At 42.7% G+C, this 26861-nt stretch overlaps 1 protein-coding gene across 3 annotated transcripts in view; it reads left to right on the top strand.

Moving 5' to 3' along the window:
* The window catches only part of Dcaf8 (DDB1 and CUL4 associated factor 8), a 56807-nt gene that overhangs the window by 9638 nt on the left and 20308 nt on the right, over positions 1-26861 (top strand). For all 3 annotated transcript variants that reach the window (XM_004671111.2, XM_045142296.1, XM_045142297.1), the window contains 4 exons: positions 13969-14043; positions 15622-16289; positions 17135-17275; positions 20760-20854. In XM_004671111.2, coding sequence (XP_004671168.2) covers positions 13995-14043; positions 15622-16289; positions 17135-17275; positions 20760-20854 — 953 coding nt within the window. In that variant the 5' untranslated portion in view covers positions 13969-13994. The remainder of the gene's footprint in view (positions 1-13968; positions 14044-15621; positions 16290-17134; positions 17276-20759; positions 20855-26861) is intronic.

Genomic DNA, 26861 nt, shown 5'->3' on the forward strand with positions numbered 1-26861 from the left:
CTGAGCTTTGGAAGGTGTGATAGAGATATTTCAATGCTGAGCACTCCTCTATCACTTTTTCTCAGCACCATGGTGCCTTCTGAGTCATCCCAAGGTCACTGCCATGTGAAAAGAAGGTTCTCTAACTAAAAGTGAGAGTAGCATTAATACATGGGTATGAACATTAAGAGAAGTGCTTACTGGGCAGTTTGGTGAACATAGTATATACATTTAGCCAGACAGCAGTACACCCCTAGGGCTCATGACTACTCCCCCCACCCCCCGCCGTTGTAGGTTTTCAGTATCAGGGATGTATTCCCTCCCATAGAGCAGGCCTCCAGTCCAGTTAGAGAGTGGCTGGTTTCCCCCATAACAGACATGCCACTATTATACCCATTGGCTCATTTGGCCTGGCTGGCCATATATAAGGCTTGTAGTGTCCACTGTTGTCTATCCCCACTGGTGATTTCTCTCTCTCCCATTGAACTGCCTGTAGCATGGCTTCTTCTACCTTTAGGTCAGCTGGTGTACTTGGAGGAGGTTTTCAGCTTAGCTCCAGCAGGATTTCTTAGTGACCTTGCAGCCCAAGTGTGTGGAGTCTTCAGCAATAAGATTAGATGGTGCATGTCTTTAATCCCAGCACTAAGAAGGCAGCAATAGGAGTTTGAGGCCACCCTGAGACGTAGTGAATTCCAGGTCAGTCTGGACTACTGCAAGACCATACCTCAAACAGGGACCTAAAGATATGGCTTAGTGGTTAAGGCACTTGCATGCAAAGCATAACGACTCAGGTTCAATTCCTCAGTACCCATGAAAAGCCAGATGCACAAAGTGGTGCATGCATCTGGAGTTTGCAGCAGCTGGAGGCTCTGGCACGCACAACCTCTCACTTAGCCTGTAAATGAATAAAAATATTTAAATGTATGTATATATTTTTAAAACTTTTAGTTTTGCTGTTGGAGACTTAACACTTAAAGAGTCCAGAGTGCATTCCAACATACTTTGAAATATTGCTAAGAGAATTAAGCCCTATAGGGCTGGAGAGATGGTCCAGCAGTTAAATGTGCTTGCTTGCAAAGCCTGATGACCTGGGTTCAATTCCCCAGTACCCACATCATAAAGTCAGATGCATAAAGTTGCACATATGTCTGGAGTTCATTTGCAGCAGAAGGAGGCCCTGGCTTGCTTATACTCTTTGCCTGCCTCTTTCTCTTTGATTCTCTATTAAATAAATGATTTTTTTAAGCCTGTAAAACTCTAAGGACTGTTTTTTTTTTCTTTTTTTTTAATATTTTAATTTATTTTTTGAGAGAGAGAGAAGGAGAAAGAGGCAAATAGAGTGAGAGAATAAGTGCACATGGGCCTCTAGCCATTACAAATGAATTCCAAACACATGTGTCACCTTGTGCACCTGGCTTATGTGCGTACTAGGAAATTAACCTGGGTCCTTAGGTTTCATGGGCATGTGCCTTAACCACCAAGCCATCTCCCAGCAGTGGGAATTTATATTATCAGCATAGAAATAAGACATTAGGCTGGGAGTGGTGGCACATTCATTTAATCTCAGCATTCAGGAGACAGAGGTAGGAGGATCGCTATGAGCTCGAGACCACCCTGAGGTAGGACTAAACTTTAGCCCAGGCTGACCTGGAACTCACTATGTAATCTCAGGGTGGCCTCGAACTCATGTAATCCTACCTCTGCCTCTCGAGTGCTAGGATTAAGTATAAGGAAATAAGAATCATCCCCATAGATTCCTCCCAGAACATATTTAGTGCTGGAATTAAAGGCCTGTGCCACTACACCTGATCCATTTACCAGGCTATTTAAAAATTAATTTTAATTAATTTTTTTATTTTGGGTTAGAAGGTAGTATCTCACTTTAGCTTAGGCTGACCTGGAATTTGCTATGTAGTCTCAAGGTGGCCTTGAACTCACAGTGTATTTTTATTTTATTTATTTGAGAGAGAAGGGAGGGGGAGAGGCAGGTAGATAGAGAAATCATTGCATCAGGTCTCTAGCCATTGCAGATGAACTCTAGGCATGTGCCACCTTGTGCATCTGGTTTAGGTGGTTACTGGGGAATCTAACCTGGTTCCTCAGGCTTTACAGGCAAGAAGTCTTAACTGCTAAGCCATCTCTCGACCTTACAAGTTTTTCTTTCTTGTTTTTTTTTTTTTTTTTAAGTTTTTATTTGAGAGCTACAGAAAGAGAGAGAGAGAGAGAATGGGCACACCAGGGCTTCCAGCCACTGCAAACAAACTCCAGGTGCGTGCGCCCCCTTGTGCATCTGGCTAACATGGGTCCTGGGGAATCGAGCCTCAAACCGGGGTCCTTAGGCTTCACAGGCAAGTGCTTAACCGCTAAGCCATCTCTCCAGCCCTCTTTCTTGTTTTAAATATTGATTTTCAAGCAGAGAGATACAGACACTGGGAGGGGGAAGAGTGTGAGTCAATACTTTGTGCACTTGGCTTCATGTCAGTCCTGGGGAATCAAACCCAGGCTGTGAGACTTTGCAAGTAAGTGCCTTTAACCATTGAACCACCTCTTCAGACCCAGATATTTGTATCTTTTATGTTACAGTTACATACTTTTCCTAAATTAGTTTTACAAGGGACTGTGGATATGCTGTTGATATTTGTAGCTTCTGTGTTTATTGCCTGGCACCTTGTTGCATATTTTGTGTCTGTACAGATGGACCACTGGGTGGTGCAAGAGGCCAATAATTTGAGTACAAATGGGTTCTCTAGTTTGTACACTTGGGATGCCTTGTATTATCGTGTCTTTGTGCAATAAGAATAGGGTTAGCCAGGCGTGATGGCACACACCTTTAATTGCAGCACTCAGGGAGGCAGAGGTAGGAGGATTGATGAGACTTTGAGGCTACCCTGAGAGACTACATAGTGAATTTCAGGTCAGCCTGTGCTAGAGAGAGATCCTACCTTGAAAAAAAGAGTGTGTGAGCGGGGGGGGGGGGGGGGGGGGGGATAAATTTTCCTATTTCAGAAAAGTGTAGTTGGTTGTTTTTTACATCTTCATCCAGCCTACTGGAAATAATGTTAATTATTCAACCCCTCCAGATACTTAGTAATAGATAGTAGCTTTAAGTACTACAAATATATTTTTATACTGTTCCAGCCTCTTTGGGCTGACCCTTTCAATTTCAGTGCTTTAAGTTCTCTTGACTAATGAACATATTATTACAGTATAGCTGGCTTTGTGGAAAGTGTTTATTATGAAGCAGAAAATATTAAAGTAAGGAAAATGAATTTTAGATGAACTTGAAAATAAAAACCGGGAGTAAGGAAAGTAGGACTATTTAATTCCAGATGGACTGTCAGACCTTCAAAAGCACATATGTACTTTGGGTGGAGATTAGTCTTGAGCAGCTGTTCAGTTGTACATAGTATGGAACCTGCCCTCTCTAGAGGGACTGTTATCCATGTGGCTGTCAGATAATCTGTCTTATTCATAACTGAATTTTTATACTATCACCTTTCAATTTTAGGGGAAATTCTAAAGCCTTATTGTTTAAATATGGGAGTTTAGGAGAGTTATCTAACAAAATGAGGCATGGACTGGCTGGAGACAGTGCCTGGAAAATGTAAATCATGAGAATTGACTAAAACTGAATTACATTTTGAATAAAAGGTTTAAGGATAGTATAGCAATATTAGATTTTTTGGTTTTTTGAGGTAGGGTCTCTGGCCCAGGCTGACCTGGAATTCACACTGTAACTCTGTATTCTCAGGGTGGCCTCCAACTGTTGGTGATCCTCCTATCTCTGCCTCCCAAGTGCTGAGATTAAAGGTGTGTGCCACCATGCCTGGCTTAGATGTTGGTATTTTCATCAGGCCCATGGTAAGATGGAGTTTTCGTTTTGTGTGTGTGTGTGTGTGTGGTGTATGCACATGTATGTGCTAGTACAGTGCTGGAGTGGAAAGCTGGGTGCCCCCAGAATTGAAATGCTTTTAATTGCTAAGTATCTGTTATGTAACAATTTGGATGATTTTTTTTTCTTCAGTCTTCTCTATTTTATTTTTATGCCATATTTATTGAGATGTAATTTATGTATAGTAAAATTTAACTTTTTTTGATTGTTTTCTTTTTTTGTTTTGTTTTGTTTTGTTTTTCGAAGTAGGGTCTCACTCTGGCTCAGGCTGACCTGGAATTCACTATGTAGTCTCAGGGTGGCCTCGAACACTCGGCGATCCTCCTACCTTTGCCTCCCGAGTGCTAGGATGAAAGGCGTGCGCCACCACACCCGGCTGATTGTTTTCTTTTTTGATGTAGGGTCTCACTCTAGCCCAGGCTGAACTTTAATCCACTATGTATTCTCAGGGTGGCCTTGAACTCACAGCAGTCCTCCTACCTCTGCCTCCTGAGTGTTGCAATTAAAGGTGTGTGCCATCACGCCTGGCTTAAATTTACCACTTTTTTTTTCTTTTTTTTTCAAGGTAGGGTCTCACTCTTATCCAGGCTGACCTGGAATTCATTGTGCAGTCTCAGGGTGGCCTCGAGCTCATAGCGATTCTTCTACCTCTGCCTCTTGAGTGCTGGGATTAAAGGCATGCGCCACCACGCCTGGCTAAATTTATCATTTTTTCAGTTACATGTTCTTTGAATTTTGTCAAATTCAACCTTGTAACACCACTGCAATGGTGACATAGCACATTGCCATTGTTCCACAAACTTTTCATGCCCTTTGTATTTACTGTATTCTTCCATCCACTAACCTTGTTAATCTCTGATCTGTTACCTATCAGTCTAGTTTTCATCTTTTACAGAAAGTACCATAGATGTAATCATAAAGTATTCCAGTATCATATAGTGTTTTATTTCAGTCTGGCTACTTATATTTAATGTAACATATCTGAGCTCCTTCATCATTAGAAGGAAAAACCCTGGCAATGTTAAGAAAATTTTGGTTATGTTTTTCTTTTAGGTAATATTTTGTCATGCATTTAAAAAACTTCAAAGCTGGCCAGGCGTGGTGGTGCATGTTTTTAATTCCAGCACTGGGAAGGCTGAAATAGGAGGAAGGTGGTGTGATCAAGGCCACCCTGAGACTACATAGTGAATTCTAGGTCAGCCTGGGTAGAGTTGAGACCCTACCTTGAAAAAACAAAAGCAAGAAAGAAAGCAAATGTAAAGTCTTTAATTTCTGAGTTTTTTGATTTTTTGGTTTTTTGAGGTAGGGTCTCGCTCTAGCTTAGGCTGACCTGGAATTTACTCTGTGTTCTTATGTATTTGGGGGCATAATTGATTTCCTGCTCAAAGGTGTGCCAAGCAGTCTGAGCTCAGATCCCTACTGTTTGCAGCTATTTAGCGTGTATAAGTAGTGGTGTTTTTGCTTGTTGCTTTTGTTTTTTTTCTGGCTGTCTGGTTGTTTCTCTGTGGTGTGAATATTCATCCCAGCAACGTGAAACTGTCTACAGTGCCTCAAACTCTCTGCATCCTTCTACTCTGCCTCCGGAATGCTGGGATTAAAGGCATGCACCACCACACCCCACTTTAAAAGTCTTAATTTAACTTAATTAAGACATAAAAAGCTAGGACCCTACAGGGCTTGGTGATACATGCCTTTAATCCCAGCACTTGGGAGTCTGAGGCCAGCCTGAGACTACATAGTGAATTCATCACCCTGGGCTAGAGTGAGACCGTACTTTGAAAAACAAAATAAAAATACTAGAACAACAATAACAAAAAATTTAAACAATACTAGAACACTGAAATCTCTGTGAAATTGAAATAATACCTGGGTCTTTACCCTATCATCAGATAGTTTACTCTTTAACTTTCAATTTGGCAGGAGTTATGGTTATTTTTAGATTTCAGGCATTGTAGACAGTTTCACATTGCTGGAATGAATATTCACACCACAGAGAAACAACCAGACAGCCAGAAAAAAACCAAAAGCAGCAAGCAAAAACACCACTACTAACACACATCAAACAGCAGCAAACAGTAGGGACATGAGCTCAGACTGTTTGGCATACCTTTGGTGGAAATATGCCCCAACACACCCTAGGGCTGGAACCTATGCTGTGTCCCCAGGGAAACTTAGCCAGGTGGAGGGAGACCCAAGTTAGCAGCTTTAATAAAACACCTATGTTTATGGGGAACATGCATTCAAACTATCACATTCTGCCTCTACTCCCCAATAAACTCAGGACTATGTCATATTGCAAATTGTATTCAGTACAACCTCAGAGGTTCCCATAGTCTTTACCAACTTTAAGATTGTTCTAAAGTTTTGAGTCTCATTCAGATAAGATTGTCTCTTAACTGTGAGTCCTGTAAAATCAAAATAAGTTAACAAAACAAAAATCAAGTTCAATATTTCTAACATATAATGGCACAGAGTAAACATTTTCATTGCTATAAGGCTTAACAAGGAGAGGCTGGACCAATGTAAAATCAATAAGCATTGGGCAAACATTTGTACTTCAAGTCTTACTTTCATAACCAGTATGATGGTCTCTGGAGTTTCCAATTTCTGTCCCTCCTGCTGGACTGGGTAGACAGGGAAAACTTCCATCCCGAGCCAACAGCACTCTGTGGTAGCTCTTGCGTAGTCCTGGTATGTCCAGAGCATCTTTTTTTTTTTTTTTTTTGTTCATTTAATTTACTTATTTGAGAATGACAGCAGCCTGAACAGCAGGCACCTGAGCTCAGACTGTTCTGCATACCTTTGGGTTGGAAACCAGATCCAACCCCAAACGTACCTTAAGGCTAGACCTCAGGATTCTGTCCCCAGTGACACCTCCTCTAGCCAGGCAGATGGACACCCAAGTTACAAGCTTTAATAAAACACTTGTGTCTATAGGGGACATACATTCAGATGCCACAGGTGTAGAGATAATCTAATGAACCCTCTCCAGCTCTTTCAGCACTGCATGGTTTGCTCTGGACTGGATTTTGCATGTTAATAGATTAAGTAGAAACAGATTTCTTCTTGAGTATAGAATACATTGAAGAATAGAAAAGATAGTTTGTATTTGAATCCAGTATGGTCTCTAACCTTACCGTGTAAAATAAGATTGTATTTTGTTGGGGAATGGAAGAGAGTCTACAGTGGCTACAATATTTAAGTTGCAGGGGTCAGTCACCATGTTCTTTCTACCTGCTTTAATTTGGGCAGTATCTTAGACAACTCAGGCTTCCATATCAAAATACCATAGACTAGTGGCTTAAACAGCAGAATTTGTGTTTTTCATGGTTCTAGGGGGTAGAAGTTAATAACCAAATACCAGCAGGATTGGTTTCTGGCAAAGGCTTTCTTTCTGGCTTGTAGTTTACTTTCTCACTCTGTCCTCCAGGAAACAAAGGGAGGGAAAAAACCCATTTTGTCTTACAAGGGTATTAATTCTATAACAAGGAACCCATGTTTATGTCCTAATCAAAACCTGAGTCTATCCCAAAGGCTGTCTGTAAATACCATCATACATATTTCAATATATGAGCTGGGGGAAGGGAGATGATGTACAGTTGAGTCTGTAGCAGGCAGTTACTATAATTACTTTTTAAAAAATATTTTATTATTAATTATTACTTATTTGAGAGAGAGAGAGAGAGAATGGGTGCTCCAGGGCCTCCAGGAATTGCAAACAAACTCCAGACGCATGCGCCACCTTGTGCATCTGACTTACTTGGGTCCTGGGGAGTTGAACCAAGGTCTTTCGGCTTTGTAGGCAAGTGCCTTAACTGCTAAACCATCTCTCCAGCCCAGTATAATTTATCTAAGTTTATATATAATTTTTATATAATAGTATAATTTCTGCACTAGAATTGTATTGAAATTTCTTCATTTTGATGGAAACTTACAAGAATAATAGCTCATCCTAAAAGTAGTTGTATTTTATTATAATTTCTAGAGAGGTGGTCCCTAGAGTGGGAATTAGAATATTCAAGGGATACATAAGACGATCCAGTTATATACAGAAGGGGAATGTTGAGGCTGGGCATGGTGGTGCACATCTCTAATCCCAGCTCTTGGGAGGCAGAGGTAGGAGGATCACTGAGAATTCAAGGCCACCTTGAGACTAATAGTGAATTCCATGTCAGCCTGGGCTAGAGTGAGACCCGACCTCGAAAAAAAAGAAAAAGGGTGGGGGGAATGTTGAGGGGCTGAAGAAATGACTCAGTGGATAAAGGCACTTGCTTGTAAAACCTGATGGCCAGGGTTTGATTCCTCGGTACCAAAGTAAAGCCAGATGCACTAGGAATCTTTTTTTTTTTTTTTATTAAAGTAATCTTTTTATTTTTATTTATTTATTTGAGAGCGACAGACACAGAGAGAAAGACAGATAGAGGAAGAGAGAGAGAGAATGGGCGCGCCAGGGCTTCCAGCCTCTGCAAACGAACTCCAGACGCGTGCGCCCCCTTGTGCATCTGGCTAACGTGGGACCTGGAGAACCGAGCCTCGAACCAGGGTCCTTAGGCTTCACAGGCAAGCGCTTAACCGCTAAGCCATCTCTCCAGCCCGCACTAGGAATCTTGAAATATCTATGTGATAGGTATTTTAGAAAAATGGTGTATTTATTTTTCTTTTATTTTTTTAGGTAAGGTTTCACTTTAGCTCAAGCTGGCTTGAAATGCACTATGTAGGCTGGAGAGATGGCTCAGCGAATAAGGCACTTGCCTGCACAGCCAAAGGGCCCAGGTTCTGGAGTGTTTTTCTCTCTCTCACTCAAATAAATAAAATGTTTTTAAAATATATGTATTTGTAGGATGAGAGTGAGAATGGGCACACCAGGGCTTCTTGCCACTGTAATCTAACTCTAGATACATGTGCCACTTTGTGCATCTGTCTTTATGTGGGTACTGGGGAATCAAAGCTGGGTTTTCAGGCTTTTCAAGCAAGTGCCTATAACAACTGAGCCATATCTCCAGCCTTATTTTATTATTATTATTTTATTTTTAAAAATTATTTAAGAGAGAATGGGTTCACTAGAGCTTCTAGCCACTGCAAGTCAATTGCCACCATATGTGCCACCTTGTGCATCTGGCTTATGTGGGTACTGGGGAATTAAACCTGGGTCCTTATGCTTCACAGGCAAACACCTTAATGGCTAAGCCATCTTTCCAGCCCCTATTACTATTTTATATCTGTGTGTGTGTGTGTGTGTGTGTGTGTGTGTGTGTGTGTGTTTTAAGGTAGGGGTCATGTTGTGTAGGCCCTTGAACTTTATTTACCCAAAGATGACTATAAATTCACAATCTTCCTCCTTCTACCTCCCAAATATTGGGATTTACAGAAGTAGGCTACCATGTCTGGCTTTCAGTCTGTCTGTTTTTATTGATAAAAAGCGAAGTCCAGACCTCAAGAAGAAGAAAAAAAGAATGAAGTTGGGTGTGGTGGTGCACTACCTTTAGCTTTTAATCCCAGCACTTGGGAGGCAAAGGTAAGGGGATTGTGTGAGTTCGAGGCCACCCTGAGAATACAGAGTGAATTCCAGGTCAGCCTGGGGTAGAGTGAGACCCTACCTCAAAACAAAAAGTGAAGTTCAGAGATGATTATGTGGCTTATCAGAGGCTGAGTATGCCTTTGGCTTGATCTATATGAGATATCCTGGACCTCTGTTTTTTATGATATTTATTTGAGAGCAAGAGAAAGAAGTGTATATATGTATATAGAGAGGGCGTACCAGAACTTTACGTGGGTACTGGGGAACCGAACCCAGGTCCGTAGATTTTTCAGGCAAGCTCCTTAACCACTGAGCCATCTCTCCAGCCCTGGACTTTTATTTTAAATTATTTTTATTAGATATGGACATATTTAGTATGTAAACAACATATGTTGGTACCATCCTTTCCTTCCTCCCTTGTCCTGTTCTGAAGAGGCCTTCCTCGTTGGGGATGCAGGTCAACCCTATGGGTACTATGGGTTGTGCATTATGGGGGCAGCAGTCAGTTATGGGGGAGAGGCAATGTCTCTGTGCAAAATGTCCCAAGTTGGCTCTAACAATCTTTCTACCACCTCTTCCGCAAAGTTCTTTGAGCCAAGTTGGGTGCATTTTAAGTCTACTTCAATGATGGGCACTTAGGAGCCTCTGGATCTCTGCTTTGGTAGGTGTTGAGTGTCCTCAGTGTCTATCTCCTTCACCCTTGTGCTGACACCAGGTTCAATGAGAAAGCAGCACTCCTGCTCATTTTCCTAGTTCTCTGTGGTTTCAGCTGGGGCCGAGGTGGAACGTGCTGGATCGTTTACCTCCTCATATCCAACTCCTGTCTGAAAAAGAGAAGCAGATTCTCCAACAGAGAGTGAAGTCAGCACTGAGTAAATGGGATAACCATTATTATTTAAGAGAGAATTTAAAAGGTGTAGGCTTTTAGCCCAAATCAGTGGGAGCCCTGGACGTTCTTTTAATACAATTTTTTAATTGACAAGTTATTTTGTAAACAGTATACCATGGTAATTCCTTCCCTCCCCCAAAACTTTTTACTTTTTTGAGGTAGGATCTTGCTTTAGCTCAGGTTGACCTGGAATTCACTATATAGTCTCAGGGTGGCTTTGAACTCACAGCGATCCTCCTACCTCTGCCTCCCAAGTGCTAGGATTAAAGGCATGTGTCACTATGCCCGGGACTTCATAATTATTAGTCTAGGACTTGTTTTAAACTTTGGCTCTAAAATGTAACCTTTTTTTTTTTTCCCGAAGTATGTTCTCACTCTGGCCCAGGCTGACCTGGAATTCACTATGTAGTCTCAGGGTGGCCTCAAACTCACGTCAATCCTCCTACCTCTGCCTCCTGAGTGCTGGGATTAAAGATGTGCGCCACCACACCCGTCTTTAAAATGTAACCTTTAGGGCTGGAGAGATGGCTTAGTGGTTAAGCGCTTGCCTGTGAAGCCTAAGGACCCCGGTTCAAGGCTCGGCTCCACAGGTCCCACGTTAGCCAGATGCACAAGGGGGCGCACACGTCTGGAGTTCGTTTGCAGAGGCTGGAAGCCCTGGTGCGCCCATTCTCTCTCTCTCTCCCTCTATCTGTCTTTCTGTGTCTGTCGCTCTCAAAAAAATAAATAAAAAAATTAAAAAAAAATGTAACCTTTAAATACTGCTTAGGTTTGACTTGAGCATTCACAGAGTTTTCATCTGAATATAGTAATGAGTTCTATTAATTTTTTTCTTCAAAGAATAGGGGCCGGGAGGTGGCTCAGCATTTAAGGGCACTTCTGATCTGGGTTCAATTCTCCAGCCACTCACAGAGTTTGTAGCAGTAAGGGACCTTGGTGCACATGTGTACATGTGCAAACACACACACAAATTTCTTAAAGAGAAGAGCCCTTCTAGAAAGAACCTTAAACCAGTTTCCTCCAAAAGATTACCCTTCAACCTTTGTATGAGTTGAACTTCTTGGCTCCCTTTTCCCTACATCTTGGAACTGGTCATGGAGGGTTGGAAAGCAAGTGTCTTTTTTTAGAGCAATATGACAAGCTCAGATATTCTGATTTCTTTTATTTATTTATTTTTTAAATTTTTTTGTTCATTTTTTTATTTGTTTATTTGAGAGCGACAGACATAGAGAGAAAGACAGAGGGAGAGAGAGAGAATGGGCGCGCCAGGGCTTCCAGCCTCTGCAAACGAACTCCAGACGCGTGTGCCCCCTTGTGCGTGGGACCTGGGGAACCGAGCCTCGAACCAGGGTCCTTAGGCTTCACAGGCAAGCGCTTAACCGCTAAGCCATCTCTCCAGCCCTCTTTTATTTTTTTAATTAATATTTTACTCATTTATTTGAGAGCAAGAGAGAGAGAGAAGCAGAGAGAGACGATGGGCAGGCCAGGACCTCTAGACACTGCAGATGTACTCCAGACAAATGTGCCACTCTGTGCATCTGGCTTTATGTGGGTGCTAGGACTCGAACCTGGGCTATCAGTCTTAGCAAGCGAGTGCCTTTCGTTGCTGAGCCATCTCTCCAGTCATAGTGTACTTAATTTTAAGCCCTTAGATGGGAGAGAAGATATTGCTGAGATGCTAAACAATGCAAAGGGATGATTGAGAGAGAAAACAAGTCTGTACATGAAAGTAAGGAAAAGGTTTGGTGGCAGAGGGTCACCATGAACTTGGGCCAGCTTGGGCTAGAATGAGACTGTGTTTCAAACAAACAAAAAGATAATAAGAGGAAGGAAACAGCTTGTTCTTCAGACTTTTTTTAAAAAATAGTTTGAGAGGGAAAGAAGATGGGCACACCATGGCCTCTAGCCACTGCAAGCAAACTCCAGACACATGTGCCACCTTGTGCATCTGGTTTTCCATGGGTATTGGGGAATAAAACTGCTAAGCCATCTTTCCAGCCTGTTTCTTTTTTTCTTTTTGGTTTTTCAAGGTAGGGTCTCACTCTAGCCCAGGCAGTCTTGTAGTTCACTATGTAGTCTCGGGGTGGGCTTGAATTTATGGCAATCCTCCTACCTCTGCCTCCCAAGTGCTAGGATTAAAGGTGTGCACCACCATGCCTGGCTTCCAGCCTGTTTTTTTTTTTTTTTTTTTTTTTTTTTTTCTGTTTTTCAAGGTAGAGTCTCACTCTAGCCCAGGCTGACCTGGAATTCACTGTGGAGTCTCAGGGTGGCCTTGAACTCATAGCAATCCTCCTACCTCTGCCTCCCGAGTGCTGGGATTAAAGGCATGCACCACCATGCCTGGCCCAGCTTGTGTTTTTAAGTAGGATCTTGCTCTAGGGTCTAGTTCAAGTTGACCTGTAATTCACTATGTAGTCTCAGGTTGACCTCAAACTCATGGTGATCCTCCTACCTCTTCCTCCCTAGTGCTGGGATTAAAGGTTTGTGGCACCACAACCAACTTTTTTTAATTATTTTGATCCTGCAGTATTTCTACCCCATCACTGTGGCCTGCTACTAACAATCTTTGGGTAGCTGTATCTTGGCAGAGGCCACTTGTTGAGGCAGCATAGATTTCTGTAAAGAGAGTAGTGGATAACGATAAGAACGGGGCTACTTGGGATAATTGTTAGGGGAATGAAAGGGCTGTTGAAAGATTGGAGGCCAGTGTGCCTGGGTACATGGACTGGGGTCATAATCATACTTTGTCTTTTGCCAGTGCCTTTTGTCCAAGGCAGTGAAAGGGCTTAACAAAATTCTGGTCTGAATAATATTATTCTTTGCCCTTTGGAATTTGCTGGAGGTGGCAGTGAGGCCCTGGGAAAGGGTGGGAGTAATACAATGGCATAAAAGGAAATAAGCTAGATAGCGTAGTTCCATAGTTAGGGCATTGCTGCATTGGTAGGTCTGGTGAAAACTGATGGAATTAACTGAAATAATATTTGCCATTTTATAAAATAAGCTGATGGGCTGGAAGGATGTCTTAGTGGTTAAGGTGTTTGCCTGCAAAGCCAGAGGACCCAGGTTCAATTCCCCAGGATCCATTTTAGCCAGATGCACAAGGAACACATGCTTCTGGTGTTCGTTTGCAGTGGCTGGAGTCCCTGGTGCACCCATTCTGTCTCTTTCTATGTCAAACAAATAAATAAACAAAAATAAAATATTTTTTAAAAACTGAAATGGCATGATGTAAATTCTCTTCTACACCTTTGCACTTGATGTCTGCTAGTCTCAGAGGAGGAAGTAACTTGCAGATTCCTTCTTAGGGGGAAGGTACTCCTGAGTTCAAATTTCATCACTAGTTTTATAATCCTTAGTTGTCTTTGAATAAGCTTAAAGCTAGACATCTGAGTGAACCTAGAGCTCAGGCTCTTTAAGAGTTTGATTATTCTTTCTCTGTTGGCTTGTGTGTAGTGTTCAGAATCTGACTTACTTTCCATGTTGGGAAAACAAGTGTTTCAGGGTGTGTGAATATATATTATGATTACTTAAAATGGAAGATGCTTGTTCAGAGGGCAGTGCTGAAAATAACACATAATCACTTTTATAAAATATGTGAAAGCCTATGCATTATTAAAATCTTGTTGTCCACATTGATTTTTTTTTGGCCAGGTTGTCTAATTATTCATTCTCTTTTGCTCCTAAATCCAGGCTAGCTGCAGCAAACATTATTCAAGATGTCTAGCAAAGGGAGCAGCACAGATGGCAAAACAGATTTAGCTAATGGTAAGAGAACAAATTGAAGGTGAAACTATTTTTACTTAAGATAGAGATGAAAGCTGGCTTTCCTGTGCTAAGTGAACCCTTCCTGTGTTGTTTCAAGTATGAGAAAGTATACAGAAAATATCTTGTATTATTTAGTACTTTTACTCCTTTAAATTTGTCTGATTGTTTTCAAAGTTCTCTTTTTTTTTTTTTTTTTTTTTTTTTTGGTTTTTCGAGGTAGGGTCTCACTGTAGCCCAGGCTGACCTGGAATTCACTATGGAGTCTCAGGGTGGCCTCGAACTCATGGCAATCCTCCTACCTCTGCCTCCCGAGTGCTGGGAGTAAAGGCGTGCGCCACCACGCCCGGCTAAAGTTCTCTTTTTTTAAAATATTTTTTGTTTATTTATTTGAGAGCAGCAGAGAGAGAGGCAGAGAGAAAGAGAAAGAGAATGGGCACGCCTGGGCCTCCAGCCACTGCAAACGAACTCCAGATGCATGCGCCCCTTGTGCATCTGGCTAACGTGGGTCCTGGGGAATCAAACCTGGGGAATCGAGCCTCGAACTGGGGTCCTTAAGCTTCACAGGCAAACGCTTAACCACTAAGCCATCTCTCCAGCCCAGAGTTCTCTTTTTTTAAAAAAATATATTTTATTTATTTAAGAGAAAGAGATGGGGGGGGATGGGTGTGCCAGGGCCTCCAACCACTGCAAATGAACTCCAGATGCATGTCCCCTCTTGTGCAATCTGGCTTACATGGGTCCTGGAGCATTGAACTGGGGTCCTTTGGCTTTGCAGGCAAATACCTTGTCTGATTATTTTCAGAAGTTCACTAGAGCAATGCATTTCTTTGTTTCTTTTTTCTTTCTTTTTTTTTTTTTTTGGTTTTCCAAGGTAGGGTTTTACTCTAGTCCAGGCTGACCTAGAATTCACTATGTAGTCTCAGTGTGGCCTTGAACTCATGGTGATTCTCCTACCTCTGCCTCCCAAGTGCTGGGATTAAAGGCGTGCACTACCACGCCTGCCTTTTTTTAATTGGTGGTGTTTTATTTTTTCAAGGTAGGGTCTCACCGTAGCTCAGGCTGACCTGGAATTTGCTATGTTGTCTCAGGCTGGCCTCAAACTCATGGCAATTCTCCTACCTCTGATTCCCGAGTGCTGGGATTAAAGGCATGCACCACCAAGCCTGGCATTTTTGTTTTTTGCAAGGTAGGGTCTTGCTTTAGCCTGGGCTGACCTATAATTCATTATGTAGTGTCAGGATGGCTTTGAGCTCAGCAGTCATCCTACCTCTGCCTCCCTAGTGCTGGGATTAAAGGCGTGTGCCACCACGCCCGGCTGAGAGATGTATTTCTAACAGTTAAAGTGGTTTGAAATTTTGAAAACCTATGAAATGTGGACAAACTTGTAAAATTCTATTAAGAAGATAAATAAGATCCAATTAGTGGTGGGAATAAGGGAGTTTTGGGGAAGATGAGTTTATCTAGGTGAATGGAGAAGTTTCTTTCGTAGTAGGAAATTGTTTCAGAGAGATAAGAGATGGAAATATTAGACTGGTGGTATACTTCCATGGTAGAGCATGATTCTTCACTTATGTACAGGAAGCCTGTCCAGCAGTCCAGAAGAGATGTCTGGCGCTGAAGAGGGGAGAGAGACATCCTCAGGCATTGAAGTGGAGGCCTCAGACCTGAGTTTGAGCTTGACTGGGGATGATGGTGCCCCCAACCGTACCAGCACAGAAAGTCGAGGCACGGACACAGAGAGCTCAGGTGAAGAAAAGGACTCTGACAGCATGGAGGACACTGGTCATTATTCCATCAATGATGAGAACCGAGTTCATGAACACTCAGAGGAAGAAGAGGAGGAGGAGGAGGAGGAAGAACAGCCTCGGCACCGTGTACAGCGCAAACGGGCCAGCCGTGACCAGGACTCATCAGATGATGAGCGGGCCCTGGAGGACTGGGTATCCTCAGAGACAACAGCTTTGCCCCGACCTCGCTGGCAAGCCCTTCCTGCCCTTCGGGAGCGGGAGCTGGGTTCAAGTGCTCGTTTTGTGTATGAGGCCTGTGGGGCAAGAGTCTTTGTACAGCGTTTCCGCCTACAGCATGGTCTTGAGGGCCATACTGGTTGTGTCAATACCCTGCACTTTAACCAGCGCGGCACCTGGCTGGCCAGTGGCAGTGATGACCTGAAGGTTGTGGTGTGGGATTGGGTGCGTCGGCAGCCAGTACTCGAGTTTGAGAGTGGCCACAAAAGCAATGTCTTCCAGGTGAGGCAAAGAAGCATAATGGCAACCAAGAGAATCAAGCATGAGTTAGATCAGTCTGAGCTGCTGCCTAGAACAGTTTGTGATTAGAATTAGACATCAGGACTTGGCCCTATCTTGACTCTCAGTGACAACCTTGACTATTGGAAGTCTCGTAGGTAGGGTGCTTGGAACTGTGATACGTGTGCTGATACAGGCAGTCTAGTATGACAGCTCCTGAACCAAACTGCTTAAGTGAGCTTGAACAAGTTATTTAACCTGTGTTTTCAATTTGTGTCTCTATAAAATGGGACTGGCATAGCTCAGTGGTAGAGCACATGGTTAGACCCTGAGGTTTGTCCCCAGTAACCACCCCCCAAAAAATGAAGCTTAAGCATTTAGAGTCATGGCTTGGCTAGTATTTAATTACATTAATTAGCTAATACTATTGATACTCTGTGAAGACTTTAGGCTTCATTCCTATCCATACTGATACTAGCCAGTCATCCTCCTTTCTCTAGCATTCTTCATAGGTTCCTTTTCTTTTCTGGAAAATGTATGTTTGTTTACTGAATCAAGAATTTCCTTGTTTATTCCTTACTTTTCTCCCTATTAGATACAATCCTGGTTCACCTTAGAGGTTAATCATGTACCACTTCAACCTTCTAGAACCATTTAGAATGCTTATATATCAGAAGAGGTTTCCCGCCTTTTCTCCTGGAAGAAGTTGGGCTTATACAAGAGTAGGAATGTTACATCTAGCTGTTGTGCAAGAAAAGGTGACTAGGGGTCATCACCACTTTTTTCTCCTTTCAAATTCACTTCTTCATTTTCTTTTATATGTCCTCTTTTTATTCTTAACACATCAGGCCAAGTTCCTTCCTAACAGTGGTGATTCCACTTTGGCCATGTGTGCCCGGGATGGGCAAGTCCGGGTAGCAGAACTGTCTGCCACACAGTGCTGCAAGAACACCAAGCGGGTGGCCCAGCACAAAGGAGCATCCCATAAAGTAAGTGAACCTTTGTTTTGTTCCAGCGATTAGGAATCCAGATCCCCTGTGGATTTGAGTATTTTCCCTTATTCTTCCCTTTGTTGTGGCCAGGTGTTTTACTTCATTCAGTTCTGGGCATAGTGGCTCATACCTATAATCCTAGCACTTCAGAGGTTAATATGAAAGGATTGCTTTGTGTTCATTGCCAGCCTGTGCTACAAAAATGAGTTCCAGAGCTGGGCATGATCACACATGCCTTTAACCCCAGCACTTGGGAGGCAGAAGTAGGAGGATCACCATGAGTTTGAGGCCACTCTGAGACTACATAGTGAATTCCAGGTCAGCCTGGGCTAGAGCAAGGCCCTACTTCAAAAAGACCCCTCCACACAAAACATGTGTTCCAGGTTAGTGTGAACTACACTGAGACCCTGTCACAAAAGTAAACTGGGTGTAGTGGTGCCTGTGCACGCCTTTAATCCCAGCACTTGGGGGGGCAGAGGTAGGAGCATCACTGTAAGTTTGAGGCCATCCTAAAATTAATTCCAGGTCAGCCTGCGCTAGAGCAAAACCCTACCTTAAAAAATGAGGCTGGGCATGGTGGCACAAGCCTTTAATCCCAGCACTTGGGAGGCAGAGGTAAGAGGATCGCCATGAGTTTGAGGCCACCCTGAGACTACATATTGAATTCCAGGTCAGCCTGGGCTAGAGTGAGACCCTACCTCAAAAAAACAACAAAAAGGGGCTGGATTGATGGCATAGTGGTAAAGGCATTTGCCTGCAAAGCCAAAGGATCCTGGTTCAACTCTCCAGGACCCACATAAGGCAGATCCACAAGGGCCACATACATCTAGAGTCTGTAGTGGCTGGAGGCCCTGGTGCACCCATTTTCTCCCTCCCCCCACCTCTTTCTCTCTTAATAAATAAATGCATAAAATATTAAAAATAATAAAAGAAAATAAAATAATGACAAGCTTATAATTCCAACACTTGGGAGGCTGAGGCAGGAGTATTGCCATGAGTTAAAGGCTAGTTTTGGCTATATAATTCCAGTCCAGTTTGGGCTTGAGATTTTGTCTCAAAGCCCCAAAGCAGGGCTGGAGAGATGGCTTAGCGGTTAAGGCATTTGCCTGCAAAGCCAAAGGTTCCCAGTTTGATTCTCCAGAACCCATGTAAGCCCTGGCGTGCCCATTCTCTCTCTCTCTGCCTCTTTTTCCTCCCTCCCTCCTTCTCTTCCTCTCCCTCTCTCTTTCTGTGTGTGTGTGTGTGTGTGTGTGTGTGTGTGTGTGTGTTTGTGTGTGTGTGTAAAACAAAGTAAATAAACAGTTGTAGCCCATGATCTGTCTGAGTCATGATTTGGAGATCGGTGCATCTCCAATGCCTTCTAAACCTCTGAAATTTACTGATTGATTGTAGAACATTTTAACAGTTCCTTGGTGCTAGCTTTTGGTTGTTTTTTTGTGAAAGTTCCTAACATTCCTGTGTACAACTATCAGCTCATAAATAGCACTGTTATTGGAAGCTCTATTTAAAGCTGGGAATGTACGCTGAACAGTTGTGGCAGCTAGTGAGAAGCTAAGAGCTTCCCAGGCTAAGGGTAAGCATTGTGTTTCTTTTGGGCTATGAAAAGAGTAGGATGTTCTCTCACACTAAGAGATATGTTGGTGCAACTGAGTGTCTTTTTTCAGCCCAGATGGTTTAAGAAGCATGGAAAATACCTACTTAGACTTTTTTCTTGCTACAAAACAGACCAGCTCCAGATGTGCATCTGTCTTTATGTGGATACTGGAGAATCAAACTTGGGCCTGTAGGCTTTGCAAGCAAGCACCTTTAACTGCTGAGCCATTTCCCTAGCCCTCTGCTTTGATTTGTTTTTTTGTTTTTTTCCAGGTAGGGCCTCACTTTAGCCCAGACTAACCTGGAATTCACTATGTAGTACCAGGGTGGTCTCAAACTCATAGTGATCCTCCTACCTCTGCCTCCCGAGTGCTGGGATTAAAGGCGTTTACCACCATGCTCAGCTTTGCTTTGATTTTTATTAAAAATACTTTTATTTATTTGCAAGCGGTGGAGCGGGGGGAGGTAGAGAGGGAGAGAGATAAAGTATGGATGTGCCAGGGCCTCTTGCCACTGTGAACTTCAAACACATGTGCTACTTTGTGCATCTGGCTTTATGTGGATACTGGGGAATTGGACCTAAGCTGTCAGACTTTGCAAGCAAGTGCCTTTGACCACTGACTGAGCCGCCTTCACAGCCCTGCTTTGATTTTGTTGTTGTTTGTTTTTTCAAAGGTCTCACTCTAGCCCAGGCTGACCTGGAACTCACTCTCGTCCCAGGTTGGTCTTGAACTCATGGTGATTTGCCTACCTCTGCATCCTCAGTACTGAAATTAAAGGCATGTGCCACCACACTTGGCCCCCTTCTTTGATTTTTTTTTTCGAGGTAGGTTCTCACTCTGGTCCAGGCTGACCTGGAATCAACTCCCAAGTGCTGGGATTAAAGGTGTGTGCCACCATGCCCGGCTTTTCCCTTCCTTGATTTTTAAAAAATTATTTTATTTATTTGCACTCAGAAAAAGACACAGAGAGACAGAAAGATGATGGGCATATATCAGAGCCTCCAGCCCCTGCAAACAAATTCCAGATACATATACCACTTTGTGCTTCTGGCTTTATGTGGATACTAGGGAATTGAACCCAAGTTGTTAGGCTTTGCAGCCAAGTGCCTTGACTGTTGAGCCATCTCACCAGCCCCTACTATTTTGGGGGGGAGGGGAGTGGTTCAAGGTAGGGTCTTGCTGTAGCACAGGCTGGCCTAGAATTAGTTTCAGGCTGGCCTCGAATTCAGAGCTATCCTCCTACCTCAGCCTCCCAAGTGCTGAGATAAAAGCACGCACAGGGAATGAACCATGGGAAAAGAAACTTGGACATCATTTTATCTCCATACACTAAGGTATGGATTCACTGTAGCTCAGCCTGGAGTTCACTATGTAGTCTCAGGTTGGCCTCTTTTTAACTCATGATGATCCTCCTACCTTTGCCTCCCAAGTACTGGGATTAAAAGCATGTGCCACCACGCCCAGAATGAGTCCTTTTGATTTGTATAGAATAAGCAGGCTGTGAATAATTTATACAGAGTAAGAGTGAGTGGTGCTTTACTTGGTGTGAAATCAGGGATTTTACAACCAAAAAAAGGGGAGGTGCTCAGTGGTTAAAGGAGGGACTTGGCTAAAAAGCCTGCTGGCCTGGGTCCAGTTCCCCAGTACTCACATAAACCCCAGATACACAAAGTAGAGCATGCATCTTAGAGATCATTTGCAGTGTTAAGAGGTCCTACTGACATGTTCATAATCTCTATATCAAATAAATAAAAGTTACAACAAAAAAGTGAACATTTTTTCTTACTAAGACACAAATACTTTCCTTCCTAAAGGTAACTGAATAAACTAGATTACCTCAAATTCTAATTTTTAGAAACTTCATCCTTTTCCTTTTTCTCCTTCAGTTGGCCTTGGAACCAGACTCTCCCTGTACGTTCCTATCCGCAGGTGAAGATGCAGTTGTCTTCACCATTGACCTGAGACAAGACCGGCCAGCTTCGTAAGTTTAGCCACAATATCTTTCCAGACTTCTATGCTTGGCCTTGGAAATACTTGATGCCATGGTAATGTTCAACTCTTAGGTACACTTTAATGCCTAGATAAGAGGTGTTTAAGGTTTAGGAGAAGTCATTCCTTCCTATGTCCTGTTTGTGTGTGTGTGTGTGTGTGTGTGTGTGTGTGTGTAGACATGTCTGTCATCCCTCCATCTATATCTACCTATCTATTGGTTTTTCAAGGTCTTACTCTAGCCCAGGTTGACCTGGAATTCAAATTCACTATGTAGTTTCAGGGTGGCCTTGAACTCATAGCAATCCTTCCACCTCTGCCTCTCAAGTGCTGGGATTAAAGGCATGTGCCACAACACCCAGCCTTCAGCTTTTTTTTTTTAGTTTATTTATTTTTGATTTCTTGAGGTAGGGTCTCACTCTAGCTCAGGCTGACCCCTGGAAGTCTCTAGAATCATAGTGAATTCCAGATCATTGTGAGCTAGAATGAGACCCGATCTTGAAAAAAAATGTAAAAAGTAAGATAAAAGGGATAGATTAAGCTCTGGTTATATGATCTTGTATAGTCTGTGGAACCTGAGGTTTGTTTTTTTTTTTTTTCTTTTTGGTTTTCTGAGGTAGGGTCTTGCTCTAGTTCAGGCTGACCTGGGATTCACTATGTAGTCTCAGGGTGGCCTCAAACTCAACAGCGATCCACCTTCTGCCTCCCAAGTGCTGGGATTAAAGGCATGTGCCACCATGCTGGGCTGTTTTTTTTTTTCTTCAATTTTTTTTAAAAAAATGTATTTGGGAGAGAAGCAGATGAGCAGACAGAGAATGAATATGAGCATATTTATAGGCCCTCCTCCCACTGCATATGAACTCCAAATGTATGCTTCCCTCTATGCATTTGGCTTTATATGGGTACTTGGGAATTATACCCAGGGCATCTTCTCCAGCCTGTTTTTTTAAAGTTATTTATACTTTTTTTTAACTTTTATTATTATTATCATTATTATTTTTTGAGATAGTGTCTCACTCTAGCCCATGCTGACCTGAAATTGGGTATGTAGTCTCAGTGTGGACCCAAACTCATCTGTCTCCCAAATGCTGGGATTAAAGGCCACCACAACTGACCTTGGGTTTTTTTTTTTTTTTTTTTTTTTTGGTTTTTCAAGGTAGGGTCTCACTCTAGCTCAGGCTGACTTGGAATTCACTCTGCATTCTTAGGGTGGCCTCGAACTCACAGCGATCCTCCTACCTCTGCCTCCCGAGTGCTGGGATTAAAGGCGTGTGCCACCATGCCCAGCTTTGTTTTGGTTTTTGAGGTAGGGTTTTACTCTAGCTCAGTAGCTCAGACTGACCTAGAATTCACTATGCAATCTCAAGGTTGCCTTCAACTCACTCTACCTCTGCCTCCCAAGTGCTGGGATTAAAGATGTGAGCCATCACACTCAGTTTTTTTTTTTTTTTTTTTTTTTGAGGAAGTATCTCACTCTAGGCCAAGATGACCTAGAACTCTTAGTGAACCTCCTACCTTTGCCTCCCTGATTCTGGAAACTGAATCAGGCTCACAGGAGTCAGCACCAGAAACTGAGTGGCAAATTGGTTTATTTTCACATCAGCGTGGGCCCAGGAGACTCTTCCAGTACCTGGTCCCTGATTCTTGGTGGTTCAGAGCCTATGTACCTTATCTTGGACTTTCTTTTTTTTTTTTTTTGAGGTAGGATCTTGCTGTAGCCCAGGCTGACCGGGAATTCACTATGAAGTCCTAGGATGGCCTTAAACTCACAGCAGTCCTCCTACCTCTGCCTCACATGCGTTACCATGCCCAGCCAGTAGTCTTACTAATATTCAGAGCTAAAAGCCCTGGCTTAGTGCTAGTGGCCTTGACTATGAAATAGGTAAGTTTTACAGAAACAAGAAAATCATTAGTTAGCAGACAGATGCCTATAGCTGTGCTGTGGAGATAAAAAGAAACATAAGATGATTCATAGTACAGGATAGTAGCTATAGTACAGATCATGCCTTAAAACAATATAAAAAATGACAGGCCGGGCGTGGTGGTGCACGCCTTTAATCCCAGCACTCAGGAGGCAGAGGTAGGAGGATCGCTGTGAGTTTGAGGCCACCCTGAGACTCCATAGTGAATTCCCAGTCAGCCTGGGCTAGAGTGAGACCCTACCTCGAAGAACCAAAAATAAAATAAAAACCACAAAACTGTACTGTTATGCTTAGCAGCACCAAAGCCTATGCAGTATAGGACATGACCAATACAAAGGTCTGCTGTAGTACAAGACATAACTTTGGGGAAGAGGCTACAAAATTTCCTTACCCCAGTTTCCATTTCATCTGGAGTGCTTGTATTAGTATGCAGCAACATGCTTGGCTTATTTTTAAAAATATATCTTTTGTTTGTTTGTTTTTCGAGGTAGGATCTCACACTAGCCCAGGCTGACCTGGAATTCACTATGTAGTGTCAAGGTGGCCTTGAACTCATAGTGACCCTTCTCCCTCTGCCTCCTGAGTACTGGAATTAAAGGTGTGGGCCACCAGACCCTGCTTGCTGTTGTTTATGTGAGGTAGGGTCTCATTCTAGCCCAGGCTGACCTGGAATTCACTATGTATTTTCAGGGTGTCCTCCAACTCACAGTGATTCTCCTACCTCTGCCTCCCAAGTGCTTGGATTAAAGGCATGTATCACCACACCTAGCTATTTTTTAAAATTTTATTAACAACTTTCATACATACAGGCAACACGCTATGATCATAATCTCCTTACCCTTCTGAGTTCCCTGAGTGCTGGGATTAAAGGTATCTGCCACCAAGCTTGGCCGATGTCATCATATTTTTCCATCCTTTTTTTTGGGGGGTGGGGCTAGGGTCTCACTCTAGTCCAGGCTGACCTGGACTTCCCTATGTAGTCTCAGGGTGGCCTCGAACTCACGGTGATCCTCCTGCCTCTGCTTCCCGAGTGCTGGGATTAAAGGCATGGGCCACCATACCTGGCTTTTCCATCTATTATGTAGACCTTGTATAAGTAGCATCAGCCACTTTGTGTCAGGAAGATAGTATTGCAGAGCACTTCTCCCCTTTTCTTGGCTTTTACATTCTTTCTGCCACCTTTCGCAATGGTCTCTGAGCCCTGGTGGGTATGATAGAGATATCTTACTTTATGCTGAACATTCCACACTCTGCTTCTCAGCGGTTGATGAGTTTTGAGTCTCCCCAGTGGTCACTGCTTTCTGTAAAGAGAAGCTTCTGCAACCAAAAGTGAGAGTAGCATGATCATATGCATAAACATAAGTATGTGCAGGTTATTTTGGTGGACATAATATATCCACTTAGCTCGACAGTCATAGTCGTTTCCCTGCTAGGGCTTACGACATCCCCCCAGCTATAGGGTTTTTTTAATTAGGTTTTCCTATGGAGTGGGCCTTAGATTCAATCACAGAGCAGTTGGTTTCCCTTATAACAGACATGCCACCATTGCACCAATTGGCACATTAGGCCTGTCCAGCCCTAAAATTTCCAGAATTCACTGCTGGTTAAGACTGTTGATAACTCCCCCCCCCCCACAGTCTTATGGCTCTTTCCACTATTATGATAACTTGTCAACAGGGTCTCTTGGTGTACTGCAAACCAATTGCTAGACTGAAAGGATTGCCAGATTAGCTGTTGCACAAACTTCAATTCTCCTGGCTCTGCTTCCCATTGGCTCCATTTCTCATTGTCATAGACACATTGGGATCACAGATGCATGTGTTACTTTGCATCTGGTTTTATGTGCATGCTTGGACATTGAACCCTGGGCTGGTAGGCTTTGCATGCAAGTATCTTTAACCACTGAACCATCTCCTCAGTCCCATAATTAGAATTAATTTTAAAAAAATTTTCATTTATCTTTTATTTATTTGCAAGTAGAGAGAGAAAATGAGAATAGATGTGCCAGGACCTAGTGCTGTTGCAAACCAATTCCAAACACATGTGCCACTTTGTGCATCAAGCTTTACATGAGTACTGGGGAATCAAATCCAGGCTGTAAGGCTTTGCAAGCAAATGCCTTTAACTGCTGAGCCATCTCTCCAGCTCAGTTGAAATTATGAATTAAATATCTTATTATTTATTTATTTGCAAGCAGAGAGAGAGAGTTTGCATGTCAGGGACTCCACCTATTGCAAACAAACTCTAGATGCATGTGTCACTGTGCATCTGTCTGCATGTCGGTACTGGGGAGTCAAACTTGGTAGTTATGGCTTTTGGGCAGGCACCTTAACCACTGAGCCATCTTTCCAGCCCATATATTTATTACTTTTTATTTTAGCTTTTTATAAATAAATTTTACTTTTTAATATTTTATTTATTTATTTATTTGATAGAGAAAGAGGGGGAGAGAGAGAGAGAATGGGCACTCCAGGGGCTCCAGCCACTGCAAATGAACTCAATACACATGCTCCCCTGCCCACCCCCCAGTGCATCTTTCTAACATGGGTCCTGGGGAATCAAACCTGGGTCCTTTGGCTTTGTAGGCAAACACCTTAACTGCTAAGCCATCCCTCCAGCCCCCATATATTTTTTTAAAATGAATGTTTACTTATTTGCAGTGGTAGAGGCCCTGGTGTGCCATTCTCTCTCCTCTGTTTCTTTCTCTGTCTCTCTTAAATTAATTAATTAATTAATTAATATTTTTTAAAAAACGAAAGTCACCCTGGTTTTAAAAATATTTTGTTATTTATTTATTTATTTGACAGAGAAATGGGGAGAGAGAGAATGAATGGGTGTGCCAGGACCTCCAGCCACTGCAAATGAACACCAGACACTTGCGCCCCCTTATGCATCTGGCTAAATTGGATCCTGGGGACTCAAACCTGGGTTCTTTGGCTTTGCAGGCAAACGCCTTAACTGTTAAGCCATCCCTCCGGCCCTCACCTTATTTCTTGGACTGAATTATCTTGTTTCTAGCTCTAAAGTTCTAATGCTCTGTAATAGACCATTGGCATATTTTCCTTAGGAAAATGGAAGGGCAAAGATAATGCGACCTGTTAATGAATTTGTTTTGTCTTAGTGTTTTGAAATGTAATATGTTATCCTTTGGATCAGGTTCAGAGGGACTTTTAGGACATGTAGTACTTACTTTCTAGTTGTTGGAACAAAACACCTCGTAAGAAGCAGCTTAGAGAAGGAAAGGATTTATTTTGGTTTACAGTTTTGAAGTTTCATCATGGTGGGGAAAGCATGACAGGAGCAAACAGCCAGGTGAGCATCACATCTCCATAGCAGCAGTCCAGAAATAGTCTGAGTTCTAGGCTTGAAACTAGGCTATGTCACCCCAAAGCCCATCCCCAGCAACATACTGCCTCCAGCAATCTCCACCTTTGAAATGCCCCACAACTTTACCAAATTGCCACCAGCTGGGAACTAAATATTCGAAATGCAAACCTGTGGACACATCTCATTCAAGCCACCACAGTGTTGTAACTTAGTTTTGTGGAGCTTACAAAATTGTGAAACATCTTGGAAAGAATTTAATTTGTAATTGTAGGTGGTATGTTCCTTTAGCCAGTTTGTTATATTTATCAAAGGAATCCTTTGGTTTACCTAACCTGTGATTATTTTGCCCATTTTGGTAGATATGCCTGCACATGAATTTTAAGGCAGATTTTGGTGATTTTTATCTGTTTTTTTATGCTGCTTCCCTTTGAGTTTTTAAAATTATTATTATTATTATTTGATTTGTTTTCAATTTTTAAAAATATTTTCCATGATTATTAAAAAATACTGCATGGTAATACCCTCCCTCCCCCCACTTTCCCCTTTGAAATAACATTCTCCATAATATACCCTCCCTATCTCAATCAGTCTTATTTGATTTTTTTTTTGAGGTAGGGTCTCACTCTGGTCCAGGCTGACCTGGAATTAATTCTGTAGTCTCAGGATGGCCTTGAACTCACAGCGATCCTCCTACCTCTGCCTCCCGAGTGCTGGGATTAAAGGCGTGCGCCACCATGCCTGGCCCTTATT

The sequence above is a fragment of the Jaculus jaculus genome, chromosome 1 (genome assembly GCF_020740685.1).
Source record: "Jaculus jaculus isolate mJacJac1 chromosome 1, mJacJac1.mat.Y.cur, whole genome shotgun sequence".
Taxonomy (NCBI): domain Eukaryota; kingdom Metazoa; phylum Chordata; class Mammalia; order Rodentia; family Dipodidae; genus Jaculus; species Jaculus jaculus.